This window comes from Ambystoma mexicanum, chromosome 1p (genome assembly GCF_040938575.1).
Source record: "Ambystoma mexicanum isolate Mex_15411 chromosome 1p, UKY_AmexF1_1, whole genome shotgun sequence".
In the NCBI taxonomy this organism is placed as follows: domain Eukaryota; kingdom Metazoa; phylum Chordata; class Amphibia; order Caudata; family Ambystomatidae; genus Ambystoma; species Ambystoma mexicanum.
Window position 1 is genome coordinate 341,240,571 of NC_090921.1, and position 23,158 is coordinate 341,263,728.

Here is a 23,158-nt window from a genome sequence, read left to right on the forward strand (position 1 = left end):
ACAAATCAGTCCCTGGGGATCCCTTATTCAGGTGGCCAGGGAAGAGCCATCGCTATTGGATCCTGACCTTTAGGGGGGCAGGACAAAAGAGGGCACATCACCTTGGTAGGGGGTCATTAGGGAGTGGGGGAGGAGACACCAGAAGGTGAGACATGGTATCCCCCATTTCCCAACAATTATTTACCCCATTTTCTCTCTACCTTTATGGAACACTACAACTTCCATAACTCCCCTCCTTTCCTTATCAGTCCAAATACTGAGACGAGGAAGATTACCACTGGTAACATGTGCTGACCTTGTCCCACTGATGAGGTCAGTCAGGGTCAGGCACTCAGTCACAATCACACACACCTGAAACTCATGGATCGTTTTCCAAACTATAAAAGGTGGAGCACAAAAAGACCAGGATAGCGAGACAGGTGCCAAGAAGTAAGGCAAGTTGGGTGGCAAGATGAAGGAGCAGCTAAGAGCGCTGCCAAGAACCAGACCTGGGAGAACTGGATGCTGAGTCACTGACAGCTTGTGCGTTGAGGCAGGAGAAAGCCTTGCAAGGGAGCCGTATCTCCAAGAAGCCAGGAGAGTTCAGAGAAGGGAGCTGAGGGGCCGGCTAGTACCTTTCCTGCATGCACTAGCAAACTTCTAGTCTCCTCCCTTCGGCCGGGAGGCCGCCCGGTAGTGTCTGAGGGGCAGTTGGCCAAGACCCTGACCTTGACGAGCTGAAAGCAGAAAGACGCATGAAAGTAATCTCAGCGGGTGATATGATGTGGCATTTATAACGCACCTGTATACAAGTGTTTCTAGGCACAACAAGACAAGGAGGGGGAAACAAGGGAGGACAAAATGACCATCTAACTAGGCTTGCGTCATTCAGATCACACAAGTGCAGTGAAGAGTAAGGGGAGAAGTGCCGGAGGTAAGTGCATTTAACTGACAAGTACAGCCAGCGGGTGGCTCATAAGTGCAGAGAGAAGGGACTGTAGGGTAGCAGATACAGATGCTTAAGTACTGGGGAGCCCGAAGGCAGTGCAAGGACAACGGGACATGCAGGAGCCTGGACCTGAGTTCAGAGGGTGGTCAGATGACCAGTGCGCTGAGCAGTCGGTGCATCAGCAGGGGAGAGGAAGAGAGAAAGCGGAAGCGAAAAGGAAGGTCTTCAGTTGCTTCTGGAACCAGAGGTGGTTCTGCTCAAGTTTGAGTTGAGGTGAGTTCAAAGAAAGGGAGAGCCCGGTTTGTGATACGCACGATTGTGGAAGTGTTACACGCAAGGCTATGCATTGAAGAACAAAGACAATGGCCTCATTCTAAGTTTCCCTGCTGGAGCCGCTGTGCCCGAGAGGTCTGACCCTGCCGGGCACAGCGGTCACGGCAGGCAAAGCCGTCACGGAAGCACTGGCAACCGTTAGCAGCGGTGCTGGTGCTTCCGTGTCCCCATTCCTGTAGAGTTCTTTTGGACTCTATGGGAATGGGGATTAACGAAATTGCTGGTGCCTGACTTCCTGGCCGCCGGACTTGGAATAGCCCGGTGGCACCGGGAAGTCAGGTTCCAGTAGTTATTTAAGGGTACGACAGCAACCCACCGCCGGTAGCACTGGCAGGTTTACCGCCAGACCCGTAATGATGCCCCTTGAACTGAAAGCTTGAATGTATTTGGCCGGCGAGGGAGCCGGTAAGAAACAAAGTAACGGAGCGGTGTCATGTGAGAAGGCTCGTTGTTAAACGTTTCTTGAAAGATAGTAGAACAGTGAATAATGAAAGCAAATTGTGTTGAAAGCCATTGAAGGGAAGGCCAGAAGGGAAAGAGAGTTTGCAGAGATCCTGAAAGGCTAATGTGAAAGTGAATGGATATTTTTGTGAAATAAGGAACAGAGTGGCCGAGGGTCCGTTCTACAAAACCAAGTGCAAGAGGCACAGATAAGGTGAGAATACTGAGCGATTACGAAGGTCTATGGTAAGGTGATAATAAAAAGGACCCTGCTGTTGGAGTGGTAACGCATGGGGGTGATAATATTATGCGGTTGTGAAGGTCTCTGACAGGTAAACATTGTGAAGAGAAGTACAAAGTTTGGGGAGGAGAGTTCTCTCCTAGCACTAGGAAGCAGAGCTGTTTAGCTGTAAAGTGTTTCAGCAATGTTTAAGTGTTTGAAGACAGGCAAGGGCCGCCTGCGAGAGTAACTGAGAAGGAACTTTGTGAATATCTGTTTGTTTGACCAGTGTGAAACTGGGTGAGGGAAGCCAGAAAGAATCCATTGAAGAGAACTGTGATGCATATTGAACTGACATTGAAATAGGCGATGGGAAATCTTTGAACTGTGCATACTACCCACCTTGAAGGAACTTTGTAAGAACCCCACTGAACTGAATTTGGGGAAAGGAGTGGTGAGCAACTTTAATTGCTATTCTGACATTCTTTTGATACTCTTTTACTTTCATACATTTTCCCACACTTAGTTATTGTGAAATGTGAGGGCAAGTATAGGTTTCTGACCAAATTTTTCCTTTGTTTGCCTGACTGACTTGGCCCATTTTATTTACTTTGATGGAAGAGACTGGTCCCATTATAAAATTAGGGCCAGCTAGGAAGTCTCCAACCCCAGTCAAACTTAATAAAGGTGTTGAAACTTGTATCTTTGTGTCTGTTTTTACTTGTGATACCATGCCTGCCTCACACAGTTAGTGATGTGATTGAATGGGCAGTGTGCGCTTGTTTGTAGAAGTAAGCCATTTTGTTTTTGTACATTTGAAGAGAGCTGAAAGCTATGTTTTGTTTGCATTTGTTAATGTGTGTTGGCGGCATTGTTTTACTATCTTTAGAAATATGTGCCATGGCGGTTTAATGTCAACCCGCAGCAGGCACCTATTTTTAATGTTAGTCAAACGAATGTAGGCGGTGATTTGGCTTTCCCGATGCTGCCGACTTTCACTTTGTATGTGTCAGGCGGATTAATGTTGACCCATCGCCTGTACATGTTTGCAATGTTAGTGAAAGCTTGGCTGCCAATGCTGCTTTCTTTACTGTCTGTGCCCTGCAGCACAGCAGTCGTCTTGCTAAAGTGTATATATTGGCCTCATTCCGAGTAGGGAGCGGTAAGGGTTAACGGTCACCAGTAACGAGACCGGTGACGTTAAACCCTTACCGCCCTACTGCGAGTTCCCTTTGCGGGTCCTTCATTAACACCTGCTTTTAGCAGGCGTTAGGGACGGGACCCGCAAAGGGACTTTAGTGCTAATAACGGTACCGTAATTTACGGTACCGTTATTAGCGCCTTCCCCATTCCCATTGAGCCCTATAGGAGCTCAATGGGAATGGGGAAGGGCCCTGGTGAATGGGGAATTACCGGTCCCTCCAACCTTGGAATGGACCGGTAATTACTCCATTCACCAGGGCAGCGTCAGAACGATTTTGAAGGCAGCGTGGTTACCTCAAAAGTCGGAATGAGGCCCTATGTGTACTGTATTTTCTTTCTTGAGAAGGAAATGTTTGGATAAGAAGCACAGGAGCCACAGCAGGCCCGCGTTCCGGCGTCTTACCATGTGGCCAACTGGGGCCACTCAGGCAGGGGGCAAGCAGGGAATATTACAAGCAGCCTTTCCATCTCAGCAGTATGTGCATTGCCGCAATCCTTCAGTAATCTCTCACGTGCTAGAAGGTAGCCATGGCTTGCACGTGTTCAAAGCTGCACGCGATGGAAAGCGCTCTCAAGAGCCCTGCTTTCTGATTAATCTTTCGGGGCCTCTTCCGGTTATTTTGTAATTAGAACAATATGTGATGCTATCTAGGGCTCTCATCTTTTCTACGTTGATAACATATTTCCACCTGTTATTGCCAGCAGTGTGAGCTGTCTTAATCTGGGTAGCAGATGATTGGATAGCAGCGCGCCTGTAGATGGAGCACCATCAACAAGTGTGAGATCAGAAAAACATGAATTACTATTAGAACCCAGTATGAAGCGTGTGGGTTCGGAACAAGGATGTATTAAACTTTGAATATTGCGGGTGCTCTCGTGATCCCCGGATATCAGGAATTGACACTGGGCCTTGTCACGAGCATGGCGGTTACAGTAAAAAAATGCGGTATTTATTTGAATGTGGTATTTCAGTGGTAAAACAGTAAGTGTGTGATTAGCATCCTGCCTCGTGGCTCTATGACATTTCCCTGCGTTTTCTACTGATGGAGGGCCAGCCCCTCAAGCCCTCTACCTCCTCTTCCACACCCCTTTCTGCCGAAGCCGCACCGTCAAACTCCCATATTTACCCTCAAACCAGCTTACCACAGTGAAATCTCCAGAAGTAAAATGCAATGAAAGGGCTATAGGCAAACAGGAAGATACCCTGCCACCTGACGCATGAGCTAATGTCAATAACCCGGATGATGCCCACACCATAGGTCTCCATTGTGTGGCTACTCTGCATTTTATCATTGGCACAATGGTGGTGCAAATAAACATACATAACATTCCCACATCATACTTGAGCCAGTATATGCAGAGTTCCTGATGCTCCCTCATAAATAAAAGCGCAGGGGCTGTCGTGATATGCGTTCTGCTATGGTGGGCAGAAGGAGGTGGCTGGCGGCCAAGAGCGCGAGCACCATTATGAACTCCCTAGAAGCAGGCCTGAAAGGAAGAGAGTTATTCTGGGCTGGATACTGACTTGCAAAAGTAGACCAGGCCTCATCAGGAGTTGAGCAGTATCCCGGCGTTAATTGTGCCAGGATACTGCCCAACGCTATTAGCGTTACCGCAACTCAGACTGGCTCTATTTGTGCTGGATCCCAAGTTGCTGTAGTGCTGTTAGTTCACAGGACTGTACAGGGCTTTTCGATGCTCTTACCGCCCGCAGTAATAGCGCTGGTGGTAATAACACTGAAAATGGGTGGAAAGCTGGTAAATCTCCAGCTTTCCGCCCAAACTCTGGATTGGGCTGAGCAGTAAAAACGGCTATAATAGCGTTACTGCTGCATTTTTACTGCACCAGCCAACCCCTGATGAGGCGCACAATCTCTATTTCAGCTTCCATGTAATGTAAAATGCCATTTGTATAGCACCAAAGCGCTGTAGGTGAATGCCCTTGGAGACGAGGTATGAGAGATTAGTCCTCGGAGTTGAGAATGCGTGTGTGCGTTTAGGCAGTACTAAGGTAGGAATGGGTGGCAAGTCCCTACTAATGACCCAAGAAGGACGGGCTTGTTAAGATGTACTGACAAAGATTAGTGGTCAAGGCTGTAGATTGTTCTGTCAGTATATTATACAACAAACACAATGAAGATTGGTTGGCTTTTTATCCTATGTTTTAGGGGGAAATCACAATACCAGAATTATTAAATATCTGTGCAACACGGATGTGAGATATGAAATATGGTTTAATTAATTGTAATTTGTCAGGATTACTGGTTTACTGTTATAAAAACTATTTTCCCGAAACGCACAGAGTGTATGTACATTTATGGACAGAAGGGTGACAGGATCAGGCCCTTTTTCTCTGTGCGCTGTCAGGTGCTCTTTTTGCCCATATGCTGTCACGTGATCGTTCCCTACGTGTGCTGTCCCTCTCACTCTCTCTCTGTGTGCACTGTCACTCTCTCCATTTGGTCACTCTTTCTCCTTGCCTTTTAATTCACTCTGTCCGTGCGCTGACTCTCTCACCTTTGTCCTGTCATACGCTCTCTTCAGGCCCGTCTTTGTGCTCTTACTCTCTCGCTCTACTTTGAGGATATCCTCTTGTGCACTGTGCCCTCATTCCACCTTATCCAAATCTCACCTTTGCTTGCAGCCCTTACTTTTTCTCTCACATCTTCGATTTTTCTCCTGTACTCCCATTTTCACCATTTTCACTCATATGTCCTCTTACTCATCATCAATAGAACCCTCTCTCAATGCCTTCCTCCCTTTCTCTATCCACTTCTAATTCTCTTGCACGCCTGCACCCCTTCTCACATTCTCCCTTTAAATGTTGCATACTGTTGCCTATAAATGCAAAGAACTGCAGAAAACGCCAACACTATTGGCTTTGACAATGCTTGTTAATATAGATGTCAAGTTGGATATTCTGAGCCCAGAATGCGTTTTTTGAAGAGGCTTATTTATTTATTTATTTATCTCACAGCATTCCGCCTGCTAATAAGTGAGTTCATACACTTTGTAATATCAGGGGCACAAGTATCAGGAATATTTGTGTGAGATCCTGACTGGTAACAATCAGTATTAGCCAAAGTGGGTGTCGGAGGTGTTGATATAATGCTTAACCCAAGTTTATATTGTTTAAATAAAAATGTTGAACTGTGTTTGAGTAGTTTGCATTGTGCAGAGCGTGAAGTAGAAGAAAACTTGATAAAAAAAATATTTTTTTTAACATCCCCACTTTACAAGAGGATTCTGTTTGTGAGTAAAGTACGTTTGGCTGTCTTAACAGCAGCACAATGTTACATTTTCAGAAGTGTTAGTAACAAACATTATTTCATTCAGGAGGATGTTTACACCATTTATTTTAGAATTACCTCTCTCCTCAGCTTGGACAAAACAAGCCCCCCTCAAAGGAATTCAGGAACAGTTGCCACCAAGCACTGCTTCATGATGGTATTAAATGATTCCAGATGAAGTCTTGGGGATTTATTATCCAAGTGTATTTGAAGATACTTCTTTACTAGCAGTGACATCTCAAGATTATAAATGCCATATCATATGCCATATCATATCATGAGATGAAGACTCGTTTTTTATCTCTTGTCCTAATCCCCATTGTTGCTTCCATGCATCAGGATAACATATAAACAACAACATGTATAACACAATCTGACCACAGTACAGGTTGGGGATTAGCTCAATGTCACACCCAGAGTAATGTTTGGTAGAGCCTAAGACCCTGGAAGGGGATACCTGGCTAAAGTGATGTAACTTGTGAAGAGCAGATATTAGATCGGAGGGAATGGACAACATTACATTTAAATCTGCTAGTCTAAGTATAGAAGTGTTCCCTAATAAAAGAGTGCTCCAGAGGCTCTGCTTTGTGGCTGGTTCGTTTGTGCACAGTCCAGCTCTGTGCATCGCTGTCTCTCTGCTCTTATTTGTGTGTTCTTACAGTCGCCAGGGAGAAACCTCAGATTTAGCTTTTCTTCGTGGCCCATCTTCTGCTGGCTTGCTGGGGCCAGTTCCAGTGCAAGAGTGTGATAGATTATACTCCATAGTAGTGTGGAGGCCACCTGGCACTCCAACGGCTCTCCTTTGCCACTGAGACCGTTGGAGATCAAGTACCACTTCACAATTATTAAATATGTAAGAACGAGTGTGCAAACAGGATTTATAAATTGCAATCCTATCTCGGAACATAGAGGGAGATCGCTTTGCGACCCCATTGACCCTGTAAACCAAATACTGCTATTTCATTCATCTGTTCCTCTGTATATACAGTTCCCAATCCCCACTTGTCAAGTACCTTTATTTCCTAAGCACTGAACTTTCAAGCATTTTTATTTTCAAAATCCTTCTTCAGCTACCTATGTTCAGACTACACACTTTTTACCTAATTGATTGAATGCAGTTGGGATATATAATGGCAATTAATTTGAACTGTTATATAATGACAGCATTCAAAGATTGATAAGAATCATGATCTATTTGGCAGAGTTAAAATATCTATAGAATGTGTTCACTAATAGGCTTAATCCATGTTAAAAGGGATCAGTCTTAATTCGCCTATATTTCTCGTGCTGTTCTGGCCCTCATTTAACCAAGCAGCAAAATTATGTTTGCAAGAAAACTTTGAATAGGATTATTCTGTTTATACATTTGATGACCTTTAACTGGGTTTTGTCCATGATATTGAATTTCCTTGTGTCAATACCTGCCGGATTACATCCTGCCTGGTTTTGCTTTGAGATAGCTTAATTGGGTTATTGTCTCTCCATGTAGAACCGGATGCGAGAGAGTTTAGCTCTATTCAACAATATCCTGCTCCTACCCAACTGGCAGAAGAACATTGGCATCATCCTCTTCTTGAACAAGACTGACATTCTGGCCGAGAAGATTAATGGTTCTGACCTCAGTGACTACTTCCCTAATTATAAAGGTGAGATATGTACTGTTTCTTAAGCAATACGTCCCTCGTTCTGCTCGTTGTCCCACCTAGTCCAGAAGACATGAAACTTCCTCAACCCTGCATCTTTTTGCATAAAGTAAAGTGCCCCAAAAACTCTGATTTAGTTCTTTTTTACACATATAGGGTTCACCCGGCTGGCAATTTTTAACACAAGATGTCAGCTACATGCAGGCCATTACTAGAAAAACCTAGCCCAGTTGGAAACTGTTCAGATAAGTTGGACGGTTTACAGGCCAGGCACATATTGAAGACTGTCTCACTTGTGTATTTGTATTTAGTTTATTTGTAAAGCGCAGCCAGGCCCGAGGGCATCTGGGCGCATAGTCTTGCATACACAGTTACAGTACATACTATAAGGGTCAATGGCACGAAATTCAGGCTCCCCCTGTTTACAAGAAGATGCGGGGGAGCAGAAGTCTCGTAGAGGAATCATGAATACAATAATATACAGACATAATCAGTAAAGATAAGCAGGTAAATATACAAAATATACATCCTTAAGCAATAAAAATAATTGGGTAAATAAACAAAATATACAAGAAAGCAGAACGACCCTGGTGTTTAAGGCCAGACCTTATAAGAGCCAAGATTTGGTTTTATTCTTGAAGGTTTGAAAAGAAGGCTCAGTTCTGATGGGGACAGGAAGGGAGTTCCAGAGCTTCGAGGCTAAAACAGGGAAGCTCACTCCTCTGGCTTTTTGGAGTTTGAATCTGGGCAAAATGAGGCTGTGAATTTGTGGAGTTCTAGTGGGTCGTGTGGAGGGATGGAGAGTGAGACGGGTGGAGAGGTATGGTGGGGCCTTGTTGTCCAAGCATTTGTGTGTCAAGGCTAGGGTTTTCAAGGCGATTCTTTGTTTTACTGGGAGCCAGCGTAGACCTGATCTGACGTTAGAGATATGGGAGTGCCTAGGGATATTGAGAGCCGCCCTGATGACATTATTCTGGGTTGTTTGTAGTTTGTTGAGGTTGGACTGACTGGTCCCCAAGTAAAGGGCACTACAGTAGTCGATCTTAAACATAATGAATTTTCTTGCCAAGGTAATGCAGTTGTTGGAGTTTAAGAAGGATCTGCAGGCAGTGATGAGTTTGCAGGTATAGGCCGAGGCCGACCTTACTGCATTAGTTTGTCTGTTCAGTGAGAGAGCAGAGTCCAGATAGACGCCTAGAGTTTTTGTGTCCTTGGAGACCTTAATGTCATTGCCATCAATGTTGAAAGACTTGAAGGCCTGGTCTAGTTTATTAAGACGTTGAGTTGAGCCTAGTCATAGGAGCTCAGTCTTGTCGCCATTGAGGCAGAGTTCGTGTAGTGCCATCCAGGCCTGAATAACCAGGTAGACGTCATTCACGGATTTGGTATCGGCTGTGTGATCACCAGTAATGGGAATGAGTATCTGGGTGTCATCCGCATAGTTAGTGTAGGAGACACCCAGATAATCAAGCATATCGAAGAGAGGTTTGGTGAACCCGTTGTAAAGTGTTGGCGACACACAAGAGCCTTGTGGTATGCCGCAGTGTATAGGAGAAGGGTCAGCTAATGCTATAGGAGAGAAAACCTGCATGGATCTGTTACTTAGGAAAGAGTGGATCCACGCATTGGCAGAGTCCGAAAAATGGGCCGCAGATTTAAGATGTTGGCAAAGTAATTGGTGATTTACCAGATTGAATGCCGCAGAGAGATCAAGAAGTAAGAGTAACGCTAATTTCCCATTGTCTTTTAGGATCTCTATTTGAATTTTCAGATCGATCAAGGCTGTTTCAGTTCCGTGTTTAGGGCGGAAGCCGGATTGTCTTAGCCCAAGGAGAATGTTAGATTCAAGATGTTCTTGGATCTGCAGATAAGCTGCATGATCTAGAATCTTGAGCAGGAAAGGGACCGTGATGATAGGTCTAAAATTAGTCAGTATGTTGGGGTCAAGGGATGTTTCTTTTGAGTAGTGGGATCACCTAGGCGTCCTTGAGGTGTTTATGAAGGCCTTGATGAAGGGGGCTAGATCGTGGGAGGCTTCCTTGATGATAGGAGCCGGGCATGGGTCACCTTGACAGTTTGAGCGTTTAAGATTGTTTATAATTCCTTCTACTTCAGAAATAGTAAGAGGGGAGAAGGCCAACGGTTTACAGTTCAAGTTGGCCTGGCAAGTACCAGTCGTAGAAATGGTCAGAGGATTGTCCGACTCTAATGAGTTTTGTTTACCTCTAATTTTAGTTTGGAGGGATGCAGTTTTGTCCAGGAATGCTGTCTGTATATTGGTACACCAATTGCTGTCCTTGGTGCAAGAGTCTGGAGGTACTGCAGGAGACTAAAATTCCTTAAGAATTTTAAATAATTCTTTAGTATTGGATTGTGCTGACAAGATGCAGTTATTGTAAGACTCTTTTTTGGCCTGGAGTATGGCTTCTTTGTAGTTAAGATTAGCTAGGAAGAGTCCGTCCTTGTGGGCATCAGAAGGGTGACTTTTCCAGCGTGTTTCCGCGCTGCGTTTCTCTTTGCGAAGCAGTCTTAGCTGTGGTGTGAACCACAAATTGAGGTGCGTATGCTGTTTGGGTTTCCTGAGTTTGAAAGGGGCGATGGAATTTATAGCTGAAAGCACCACCTGGTTGTAAGTGTCAGCTAAGGTAGTGGGGTGTGAGCAAGAATCAATGACGTTGTTGAGGGTAGGAAGGATGAGGGTGAGTAGCTTCTCGGACGTTATGTCCTTTTTTTTTTTTTTATTGTTTATGGTTTGTTTTACAAACCTTTACAAAATTCTTTTAAAACATAACAAACAAGACAATAATATCTCATATAATTCACATACATCATAACAAGCACCCTCCTTTACATCCAAACCCAGACAACATCTCTACATAGATTATTTCCTAAGAATCTAAAAACTATTGATTATACATCAACATAGCAGACCACAGCTAGTATCACTAGACTGTTTTTAGGCATCAACATCACATACTAAAAGTCCAGAGTTCACTACTTGAATCTTGACAGAGGTATAAAACACTCAATTCATTTCATTTCATTTCATATCCCAATTGCACACAAAAACATTTACATAGGGCTACAACTTTCAAAAGCACTACCCAAGCTGGTGCAGAAATTAGTACAAACACAATATTCCTCTATTGAAGCCATCTTGATAAGTAGCTCATGGTTCATCACTTTCAGTTGGGAGCTTTTCTGACAATTTTTTTTCAATAATTGTTAAGAAATTTGTTAAACCAATAATGAGGCTTTGATTCATCCCTACCATGCATCTTTGCCAGAGGGCCTCTCTGCTTAGGGTAGATACTGTGTAAAGATATTTACCAAGTATGTGGGTTCTTATAGATTCAAAATACACACAGTAAACTGTCAGATGTTTCAATGTTTCCAACATGGTATTATCATTGCAGAATCTACATTGACCATTATTAGGTGAATTATTATAGGATTTCCATGACATCAATCGCTCATTCGTAAGTAACTGGTTCAAGCAAACTCTCAAATACGTCTTCCTGGGCCGTTCGCAAGGAAAAATAGCCTGATACATAGGCCGATGTCCCCACTGCCATGTAAATTTTGCGTATTCACCAAAAGTATGATATTCATTAATTTTTTGTCAATCAATAAACACCAATGATATCTGAAGTATTTTAGAAATGATGGAGGGTATCCTTTCTTTATCATAGATTCTAGATCTTCATAGAGTGAATCTTTGGGGGGCACTAGCATTTTACCATAGTGCCTGAGAAGTCGCCAGTGCCATTTCACTGATAATGGTAGTAAGCCCATCTCATGACACACAATAACATTTGGGATCGAGTGAGCCAGACCCAAAACAGTTTTCCACATTTTACCTTGGATCACATCAAGAATTGGTTCCACATCAAGCAAACATATATCTAGAGCATACAATAGAATTGGTTCAATCTTTTGATTATAAAATTTCATTATAGGGATCATAGAGTATTTCCCCAGACGATGATGAATCATTTTCATCTGTATAGTTAACATTTTTGCCTTATCGGCCACAAATATCTTCCATCCCTCCAAAGAGTACGAGCTAGCAAGTTGGTAGCCTAAATAGCGGATGGCAGTGGATTTAGAAATAGCAATCCCATTCAGGCCCCATTCAAATTTAACAATCTTTTTCCGACCTTCAATAAACGTTATTATGAAGGATTTTTTAAGATTGATCTCAAGATTATGTTTGCTAGCAAAGGAATGAAACAGGGCCAATTTTGTCTGTAACCCAAAGGGGGTCCTATCAAAAAATAACAAATCATCTGCAAAACTCAACCAATTTAGCGCAGTTGCCCCCAGTTTCACTGGAAAAATGATGGCATCCATCCATTGCTCGTCCAAGTCTAATAGATATAAATGAAAGAGGACTGCAGCAAGGTTACATCCCTGTTTCAGTCTGATCTCAGTGGGAATTAGATTGGTGAATGCCCCATTGCTAGTCAACCGAATTCGATAAGTGGTTTGTTTATGAAGGGCAGCAATGATAGACACAAGCTGCTCAGGAAATTCAAATTTGGTCACTTTTGTCCATAAAGTGTGTCTAATTACAGAATCAAATGCAGCAGTGAGATCCAGTGACGCCATGTATACCGGTCCTGCCTTATAAGATCTAGTTTGTTGGTATGCATGAGCAATGAGTGGCGCATTAAGGTGACAACCCATTTGGCGTCGGAAGCCAGTCTGATATTTCGAGAGAAGATTGAACTTTATGATGTGCTGATTAATCTGTTGGAGTAGCAGACTAGTAAAGATCTTTGCTGCAGCATCCATCAAAGCTATCGGCCTATAATTGGTCGGATCATTCAATTGGCCCTTTTTGTAGATTGGTATGATAATAGCCATACACCACGACTTAGGAATGTAGCCCAAACAGTAAATCACATCAAATTTTATTTTGAGCATTCTTGCCCACAAGTCCGGGTTAAGTTTAATAAGACACAGAGGAATCCCATCCGGACCTGGGGCTCTAGATCCTTTTGATTTCTTGATGATTATAGTTATGTCTTCTATCGTCCATGGGCAGCCACACCGGGTAGGCCTAAAGATTAAAATATCCCTATAGCCGCAGAAAGCCGAAGGTTTAGTAAATGTAGCCTTAATAAACGCCATCCAGACAACTGCCGATATTGCCGCTTCTCCAATTGACTCAGTATTGTCAAACAGGGATCGCATGGTAGCCCACACCAGTCTAGTATTGTTCTTTAATAATAAAGTAATTAGATGTTGATTATCCTTATTTCTCAGTTCATACCTCATTAGTTTTAGGTGTCTTTTGTAGGTCGTGTTAATTTGGGCTTTGCTTTCATTAAAAACATCGTTTGGAACATTAGATTTAGTAAGCTGTCTAAGCAGTGTACGTTTCTCTTTCCTTAGAGCGACTACTTTTAAATTATAGTGATGATGGTGCGTAATTATAGGCTTACTAGCCTTATATTTCATCAAACAAGCTATATGCAATGTAACTCTAATGGAATTCTGGATCTCAACAATGACCCCCGATATACCACAAGAGACACAACTCCTGTTGATCAAGATATCATTTTCGATTTTGGCGGTAACTTCATTACACGTGCTAGAAGTCCACTTAATAGTGGCTCCTGCGCGATCAAATTCAATTGCAGTAAGCATGGGAATATTATCAAAAAGTGTCACATTTAATCTAAGGTTAGAGTTCAAGGATAGATGATCTCCCTCCCAGGATTACAAATCGCTATGGGGTCCATTAATTCTAAGAGCCTAGTAGACACAAAAATATAATCAATAAGTGACGCGCAGGTACCTCTAGCCCAGGTATAATGAGCGCTCCCCGGTAGGAACGGGACACATTGAATGTCCCATTGGAGAAAGAATTCCAACCACCTTAAACCATTTACCTGGGATTTTTTTTTTACATCATGGATAGCCTCTTTCCCATTCTTATCTATGACTACACAGGTGGAATTGAAGTCACCTCCAATGATTACATTCAGGGTTAGGTTCTGAATCACAGCCTGTTCGAAAATATGGTTCATTCGATTAGTGATTGTTTCAAAAGAAACTGCGACCTCATTCCAATATAAGTCAACAATCAGAATCTCTTGACCCACGATATCTTTGTATACAATTCCCACCACCAGTAAAGCTTCATCAGCCCACACAATAGAGGATTCTAGTTTTAACTGCTTATCAATCAATATAGCAAGGCCTCCAGCAGGACGGCCTTGACCACCTCTTCTAGCAGGCTGTAGATAAGCATTGAATCCTTCTAGGACCAAGTTACCCATGCACATAGTCTCCTGTATCAGACAAATCCCAGGGTGACTGTCCCTATCTAATGTCTCATTCCATGACCTTAAATTAGCACTTCCGCATGAGTTCCACGAGAAAATCCCAATCCCCAAATTTTCATCCTATTTGCTTCCTAATTTAGGATGCGGGGCAGGTGCAGTCAAAGCCCCCATACTCATCATACCCGTTAGGGATGCTGCTAGGTTCATAAATTGTTTCAGCACCTCCTCATTGATCAGTGGTAGGGAACCCACTGCATTAGCTATTTGCAGGGAATCCGGAACAGTCGTAATGAAAATTTCAGCAAGTTCACTGGTATTAAAGAGACAGGATGTAATCCCAGTAATTCCAGGTCTTCACGCTGAGCCCAAATCATTTTTATGATGATGTGTGACTGATAGCCACAACATATCATCCGCGTGGGATTATTGTGAGCCAAATGAACCCAATCTATATCATTACTTCTAATCGTACGTAGTGCTGGGATTTCTTGAAAGGCTTTAAGCAACGCCGAGCGATTTAAGCTCGTTTTGGAAGAGTTTAGTTGTTTGCTTTCCCATCCCATAATAGAAGGCATCTCAGGGGTTAGAAACATTCCGTCTTTTATTGCCACTTGATCGTTAGAGTAGGATTCAGCGTAGACCTCATCACTCTGAATCAATGGTTCTAATTTTGACCTATTGAGGTCCCTGTTTATACTGTGCTTTCCTTGCAAAGCACCCAACTCTTCAAGTTCGTCCCCCTCATCAGTTGCTGCCCTAAATACAGGAGCTTTGTTAGCACTATACGAAGGTCCCGCTGTAGGGGGGGGTTGATTCATCACTGGCCGATCCAAGTCTGCCTGTCCTTTACTATTTAATAAGTTTATTCGCAACTGTTATTTTCGTGCTTTTATTTACAGCTGCAACCTTGATTTTATTGGAGGCCTTCTTTATATATAAGGCAGGAAAGAACTTTATCAAGTCCGTTTGTTTTTGTTTGGGCGAACAACCCTGCTCTCTCGCAGCCGTCTCCCCCAAATCTCTTCCTGTGTTGTGTTTATTCAGCAATTGCTGTGGATCGGCAGGACTATGTGTTATGTCAATGCTCAATACTGCCCTTGACTCTTTATTCAGTTGCGATAAATCAATCCTCTCTTCATCATGCGACAAGTTCTTTGGATCGACCTTCAATGATTATAGAGTGACTTTAAGAGGCATTTGCTGGTTCTTTGCTTTTAGGCTTTTTGCTTGATTTATTTTACGTTTTGTAGCTCTCAGGAGCATTTTTTTCTGTTTCCTTGACAGGACAGGTTCATATACCTGTTCCTCAATCATCGGCGTTCTCAATTCCTGCTGACCTAACTGAGCCTCATCTTCTAAATCAATCAAATTGGTTAGAGTTGAGGGACTATCTAAAGGTTCCTCTTTTGGTAAGTTAGGTGTCGAAGGAATCGGAACAGCAATCACATCATCACTAATCATCTGAACATCTAAAAGTTGTTCACTACGATCGCCCCTGGTTATACTGGCTATTATTTGTTGTATGGCCTCTGCATTGGCCGATACCAGCTCAGTTAGATGTTTTATTTCTGCTGCTACAGGCAAATCATTTTTGGTAGTATCACCAGCCGTAACCGCAGCAAAAGTAGTTGTCGCCATGAATCCCAATCGTGGGTCAGCGGGTGTTTGGGAGGCTTTATTGTTCAGTGAGGAGCTCACTCTTTGTTTCCCTTTAGAGAGAGCCGCTACCATATCACACGTGAACAATAACCCCTCTATTCTGTTGACCTTTGTAAGAAGGTCAGTTAACAAACTGTGTGAATATCCAAGTTGGACATGCGTCTGATCATGTCCTTTATCTAGAAGATTCAGGATTCTAGACAATACCGGAAACTCAGCTCCAATATCAGAGGACTCAATTAAGTTACGTTCTGCCTCGGCTTCTAGGGCCGACAAGGTAATTTGTGGTTCAACAGGGTAGGGTACCAAAGCCGGAAGAAATTCCGACATCCTAGTAGTCCCTTCAGAGGGGATTTTTATTTCTGAAGGAGAACTGGTCCCTAACTTTTTAAGTTCCTTATTCCCCTCATTGTTACCAATTTGGTCGTCAAAAAAGGTATGCACCTGGTCCTTCAAGCTCGGTTCTAGATCAGCATCAATATGCACATGTACATCCTCCATACAGTACTTCTTGGCTTTAAATGGGGTGGAGGGCCCTCTAGAGAACCGCATCCTTCTGTCCAACAATGCCTCAATTGCAGGTGCAATAATTGAAACATCGGAGAATCGAGGTTTAGTGGTGGAAATACCCATCTTTGCTAATAAATCACCTTTCAGATCATCTCCTGAGGTTTCACTCAGAACCCCATTATCGGAGTCATGATTCATTGCTTTGAGATGAAAGGTCACTAGTGCGGTATCAGAGTTATTCTCGGGCATGGTTTCCACTAAGATCTCAGGCTGTGTTATTTTACCAGTCAAATCTCCAAGGGTCTCTACGCATGCCGACGTTCCCACCTTGTTAGATGAGTTGTTCTCACTCTCAGAGTCTACCATTGCCTCATTATCTGCATATATTAACATAGTATCAACCATATCATTGCTCGTCTTGCTGTGGATTTTTCGCCCACTACGGAGACCATTCACCATATTAACTCGAGTAGAAGGAGCTTATTACCCAGTGCTCAAATAATCCAAAGAGCGCCTTGGTTTTACAATTATTGCAGTCAACCTACCTTACCCCCCCAGCAGCCAGCGCACCGCACACTGCACAGTGAACAGTAAACAGTACTTCCTCTGTAATTCCCACGGTGCACGCGCGAGTGCGCTGCCTGCTGGGTAAATATAGGAGGCTTCCAAGCGGTGTGGGCGTCACAAGGGCGGAGCCCAGCCAAAGCAGTCCTTCCAAAGAAAGGGACAGAAAAAAACAGCCAATCAATATACTAGCTTATTCATCCACCCACATACAACGTTAGTGTACTTCTCGCGTGCACGATGATATCACGAGATGAATATTAGTCTAAACACCCCATGAACACTCAGTGCACAGTGTACTCGCGTGCCCGCTAAAGTACTAGGCATGCCCGTTATGCGTACTAGAGATTGAACAGTCACCTTCTTCCAGTGCCACTAGATCAGGCAGTCCAAGGTGTTCGGCAGAAAGACTTCCTCCTGCTGTCGAGCAAGGCAATTCACGAACATCCGTGCAGGCAAAACAAATGCTTGATGTTATTCGCAGGCAATTTCCACAGAGCATGGCACGCCAGTAAACAGTACTTCCTCTGTACTTCCCACGGTGCGCGCGTGAGTGCGCTGCCTGCTGGGTAAATATAGGAGGCTTCCAAGGGTGTGTGGGCGTCACAAGGGTGCAGCCCAGCCAAAGCAGTCCTTCTTCCAGTGCCACTAGATCAGGCAGTCCAAGGTGTTCGGCAGAAAGACTTCCTCCTGCTGTCGAGCGAGGCAATTCACGAACGTCCGTGCAGGCAAAACAAATGCTTGATGTTAATCCCAGGCAATTTCCACAGAGCACCTTTTTGTTTCTGGTAGGGATGGCAGGTGAGACGGAAGGCACGGGTACGTGAACTGCTTCAATGTTGAAGGTAATGATATGGTGATCCGACCATGCGCAAGGTGAATTTGAGAGTAGACTGATGTTACAATTAATGTCACTTAGCCAATCTAAGGACCTCCTTTTGTTGTGGGTAGGTTCTTGTATATGATGGGAGAATCCTAAATTAGTTAGGGTGTTGGCGAAGTCAATGGCCGTGGGGTCATAGGGGTCTTGGTAACCTAGATTGAGGTCTCCAAGAAAGATAATTTGTGAGTTGGTTTTGGCTTTGTCAAGTACTAAGGAGTTAATGTCATCCACAAATGATGTGGGAGGACCAGGTGGTCTGTAAATTAGGTGTACAGTGGCCGTTTGTTTGATTGGCAGATAGTGGAAGTTAGACAGAGAGTAGCTTGGTGGATTTCATGTTTGTACTAGGTAGGGCTCTAAGTCCTAGTGAAGTTTTATGGATAAAGGCAACTCCACCTCCTCTGGAGGTGCGGTCGCATATAGAGATGGAGTACTCAGGGGGAATTGCCAGTGAGAGTGCAGGGCCAAAAGCGGCATTCAGCCAGGTCTCAGAGATGGCAATAAAGTCAAGCTCCTGTGTCTTGATAAGGTCAGCGATGTCGAGTGCATGAGCTGCGAGGGACCTTGTGTTGCCCAAAGCAGCCTTGATCTGTATGGCTTTCCCTGGTGGAGCTGGGGCCAACTGGGGGGGCTTAGGTATAGGTGAGATGGGAGTCTGGGGGAGAAGGCTAGGCGTCAAGCGTTTCAGCCAGGAGCTAGGATGCTTAGAGTGCCCAGTCATGCTCAGAAATCTAGTTCCTAATCTCTTGTTTCTTAGGTAAGTAGAACATGGTTGTTTAGGTGTAGGTTTTTTAGTGAAGTGATCTAGCCATAAGGCAGGGGCGTTAAGGTAAATGTTGGGAGGCTCAGCACTCAAGTGAGGCAGGCTATTGTGAGGAGCAGGTGCAGTGCTAAGTCTCAAGTTATTGTAAGGAGCTGCTATTAGTTTAGGCTGGTAGATGGCCAAAGGTCTGCAGGTAGGGGCCATAGTTCCAAGGCGCAGATTGATGGTGGCAACTAAGCTAGCTGATGGTAAGTGGATCTTAAGGATAGATGCCCACAGTGAGAGTGATAGTCTCAGTTGAGGGAGCATTAGCCTCAGGTAGGCACAAAGGTGTAGTAACATGATAAAAGATATTAAGATAGAAGTGAGGACCTAGCGAGTATTGACAGTCACTAGCTAATGTAACATGAATTCTTTGGATTCTGATATGGGCTTGTTGGTTAATACAGGCGTGGGTGCAGAGAGAGGGGACCCAAGGTGGTCCGATAAGAGCAGGCTGGCTTACTTTGGGTTAGGCCAGGTATAACGGGTCTCATGCGCGTTGGTGGTTGGGCGTAGTCATGCAGCTCGTCTGCATGTATGGGCTAGATCAGAGGCAGGGCACAGTAGCGCAAGTGGGCTAAGTTCAACAATCAAATGCAGTGCACGTATGGGCTAGGTTCAACAATCACATGCAGTGCACGTATGGGCTACGTTCAGCAATCAAATGCAGTACACGTATGGGCTAAGTTCAACAATCAAAAGCAGTGCGCATATGGGCTAGGTTCAACAATCAAATGCAGTGCACCTATGGGCTAGGTTCAGCAATCAAATGCAGTGCAAATATAGGCTAGATTATGATATGATATGTTATTTATTTCAACAATCAAATGCAGTGCACATATGGGCTAGGTTCAACAATCAAATGCAGTGCACACATAGACTAGGTTCAACAATCAAATGCAGTGCACATATGGGCTAGTGTGGCAGACAATGGCAAGTGCAGATTTATGCTAGGTCAATAACGGAATATGTCAGCATAGTGCTGTTGCGGCAAGGGCTAGGGCATATGCATATGGGCTGGTATAGCAGATATTATGCAGGTCTGAGTAATGGCATTATAGTATTTTTGGTGTAGCAGTAATAGCTCAGATTTGCCACACTGGCTGGACTCAATATATATAGTGTGAGCTCAGGAAGCGTACAGAGTTTGATGCGAATTACATGAACATTAGGTCCGGTACCACAAACGCTATTTCCAGATTTTCAGGGGGTACGTAGTGCACGTGGTCTATGTAGCTTCTGGGATAGAGGGGTGGAGGTTGACCTTATCAGGTGGAAACAGGCGTAGGGGGGCCCAGAGCTCATCCAGCTCCAGACAGGCTCTCGACAGGAGCAAGATCCATGTGCCTGTGTCAGTACATGCAGTCTTTACAGGTCTGCTCGGAGGAGGTGTAGGGGTTGTGGCACTCGGCTCGTCAAGCTCCTGATAGCAGATTGCCTACCTTCAGTGAAGTGTATGTCGCCTGGCAGGGCACTGCTCCTGCAGTGGGGGGGGGGGACTCCAGCTCCTGCTGGCATCCGGGTCACGGCTGAGATGGGACCCCATTAGGGCAGGGTTCCTGGCAGACGGCCAGGACATGCTTGGACAGGCACCAGCCTTGCCAGAGTGGGCCTTCCTGGAGGGGGGCCGGCTCGCGCCTCCGGTCATGGATTGGCACAGACAAAGGGAGCCTTGACCAATGGGACAGCAGATGGTGCAGCTTCTAGCTGTGGCTGCAGATGGGTAGATGGGGGGGCCGCCATCTTGGAGCGGGTGAAGCCACGTGTTGGCAAATGGAGGAGAGGAAGCTTACGGCACAGCTTCCTTGGATGAGCCTGATAATGCAAGCAAGTCAGCTTGCATGCAGCGGCTCGTCGTGGGGGTGATTACTGCGCATAAAAGCTAGAATAATCAAGAAACTCTACTCGCTCTCGGTAGAGGAGGTAGCCAGCAGGCTTACCTCAGTCAGCTGGGCTAGGGAAGGTGCTTGAATGCTGCTCGTGCAGCCCACCGGAGCTCCTGCTCCCACGGGGTTCGTCAGTGGGGGTTCGTTGTGGGTTGACATTCAGCTGTCCTGCAAGCAAACTAACAAGCTGTTGAGTTCCGCCCTGCGTCCCACTACGCGGTGACGCAGGGCGTCCTAAATAAAAGCCCCGCCCCCGCGTTCGGGAGGCAGTTCCGGGGCCGACCAGCAACCTGTGTGAGTGTATCTTCACTTCGCTCCCGCTGGAGCTGCGCACAAGGCCGCGCGGCCTGCTAACATTCTGCCAGCCCCCGCGCGCAGGCCGAGGGCTGACGACATAACAATGGCGACGAGGCAAGAGGAACTCCACGACAGGCTCGGTGCTTTGAAGGCACCCTAACGCCACACAGCCATCGCGGCAAAATTTTTGGACACCCGGTGGGGGTGCAATCACACACGTGACCCCCCACCCAAAAAAAAAAAAAAAAAAAAAAATGTCTCTCCTCCATTCATGCTCTCTGCCACCACGACCACAGCTTTTCCCTCTGGACACTGGAGAACCAGGTGGCATCTGACATCCAACACCAGAGGGCAGCATCACAGTGTAACGGGAGCACCAGGCCCTGATCTGCAACACGGCGCCTGGGTACGGCTGCACCTCCAAGGTAGGCCCAACATCGCGGCGTTGGTGGCCGTTGGATGAACTCACGACAACACGGATCAGGTCCACGACAACATGGCGGCCGGCACATCCACGCCTGGGCCCTCCACGCCATCCAGAATTGCGGCAAACCTGTCCATGACGCCACCTCCACCTCGCACACAAGGTACTTCGTCGACACTGGTCCAGCCGTTCGACCCATTCACGGATCCATCATCATGCGGACCCAGATGGCAGCTGTGGATTCAGAAGTTCGAGATGGCGATGGAGTGCAAAGAGGTTACGGCGCCCAGGAAACTGAAGGCCCACCTACTACTCAGCGTGGGTGACGAGGTACTGCGCATCTTCAATTCCCTGAACGTTGATGATGGCCAAGATGGATACCGAAGCGCGAAAGATGCCCTCACCAATTATTTTCTCCCTCAACTAAACCCAGACTATGAGACGTTTCTCTTTTGCACCACCTTACAGGCAGCGGAGGAAACCCTTGATGCGTACCACACCCGTCTGAGAAAGTTGGCCATGTCCTGCGAATTCACGAACGTGGAGAGGGAGATCAGGAGGCAAATCATCAACGGGATACATTCAGAAAAATTAAGGCGCCTGATACTTAGCAAAAGGGGTATTCCCCTACAGCGGATCCTCGAACTAGGACGTCAGAGGGAACGGGCACACACCAGAGCGGCCAACATGGAGGCCACGCTACACAGGCTGCAACCTGCTCTCAACACAGCTATGGTGGCACGTATCACCAACAAACAATCCTCGAGAGACGACAACAGTGGCGGGTACGGCCAAAACAGGTGGCAACCGCGCATTCCGGGACCCACAGAGTGTGGCTGGTGCGGTGGCCCACGACATGGCCGTCGCAACTGTCCTGCTCAAGGCACCACATGTGGAGCATGTGGCCGGAAGGACCATTACGCGAAGGTATGCCGATCAGCGGACACCCCCATACAGCCCCTGCAAAACCAGCCGGAGAAGGTCGCGACCAAGAAAAAGAAGCAAGCCAGTGCCAGAAGGATCGCAGTGGCCAGCTCTTCCACGGAGGATGAAGGGGATGATGTCTCGGCGATGCAGCAGGACCCCTCCAAGGACATCGAGAGAAAAGGAAGGAAGGTATACCTGGTGTCTGCACTGTGCCAAGGCCGAGGACCTCGAAGAAAAGCCGTCCGAAGGCGCAAATGCATGGTCACCATCCAAAACCAGTGCATTCTCATGACCATCGACACAGGCGCTTCGGTGAACGTCATGCCCGAAAGCATCTTCCTGACTCTAAGTCCTCCACCAGAGCTGAAAAGCACAGACACTCTGTTGTATGCATATGGCGGTCGAAAGCCCCTGCCGGTGATTGGCAGGTTCCGCACCACGCTGGAACACGGAAAAAACAGACTATGGTCCAAGGTCTATGTCGTGAAGGCAGGTGTTGAGAGCCTCCTGAGTGGGGACGCAGCAGAGGACTTGGGAGTGGTCCAATTCATCTGCCATGTCAACGAAGACAAGGAAGTGGAGCAGATGCTGAGCCAATACCCTGACTTGCAAGAGGGAATAGGCTGTCTAAAAGGCAAAACCATCAAACTTCATATTGATGAAACCGTGCAGCCGAAAGCCGTCAGGCACCGAAGAACGCCATTCCACATGAGAGAACAAGTGGAGCAGGAACTCAAGGCACTGGAAGAAGCGGGCATCATTGAGGAGGTCACAGGGCCCACACCGTGGGTCTCCCCAATGGTGGTGACACGGAAGCCTAAGCAGCCTGGAAAGGTGCGGATCTGCATA

The 23,158-nt window shown here is 45.7% G+C and overlaps 1 protein-coding gene across 1 annotated transcript in view; it reads left to right on the forward strand.

The window, feature by feature from the left end:
- LOC138569897 (guanine nucleotide-binding protein subunit alpha-15-like) overlaps positions 1–23,158 on the forward strand; it is a 383,219-nt gene that overhangs the window by 249,822 nt on the left and 110,239 nt on the right. Inside the window, exon 6 of the mRNA XM_069648327.1 lies at positions 7,905–8,061. Within this exon, the coding sequence (XP_069504428.1) occupies positions 7,905–8,061 (157 nt within the window). The remainder of the gene's footprint in view (positions 1–7,904; positions 8,062–23,158) is intronic.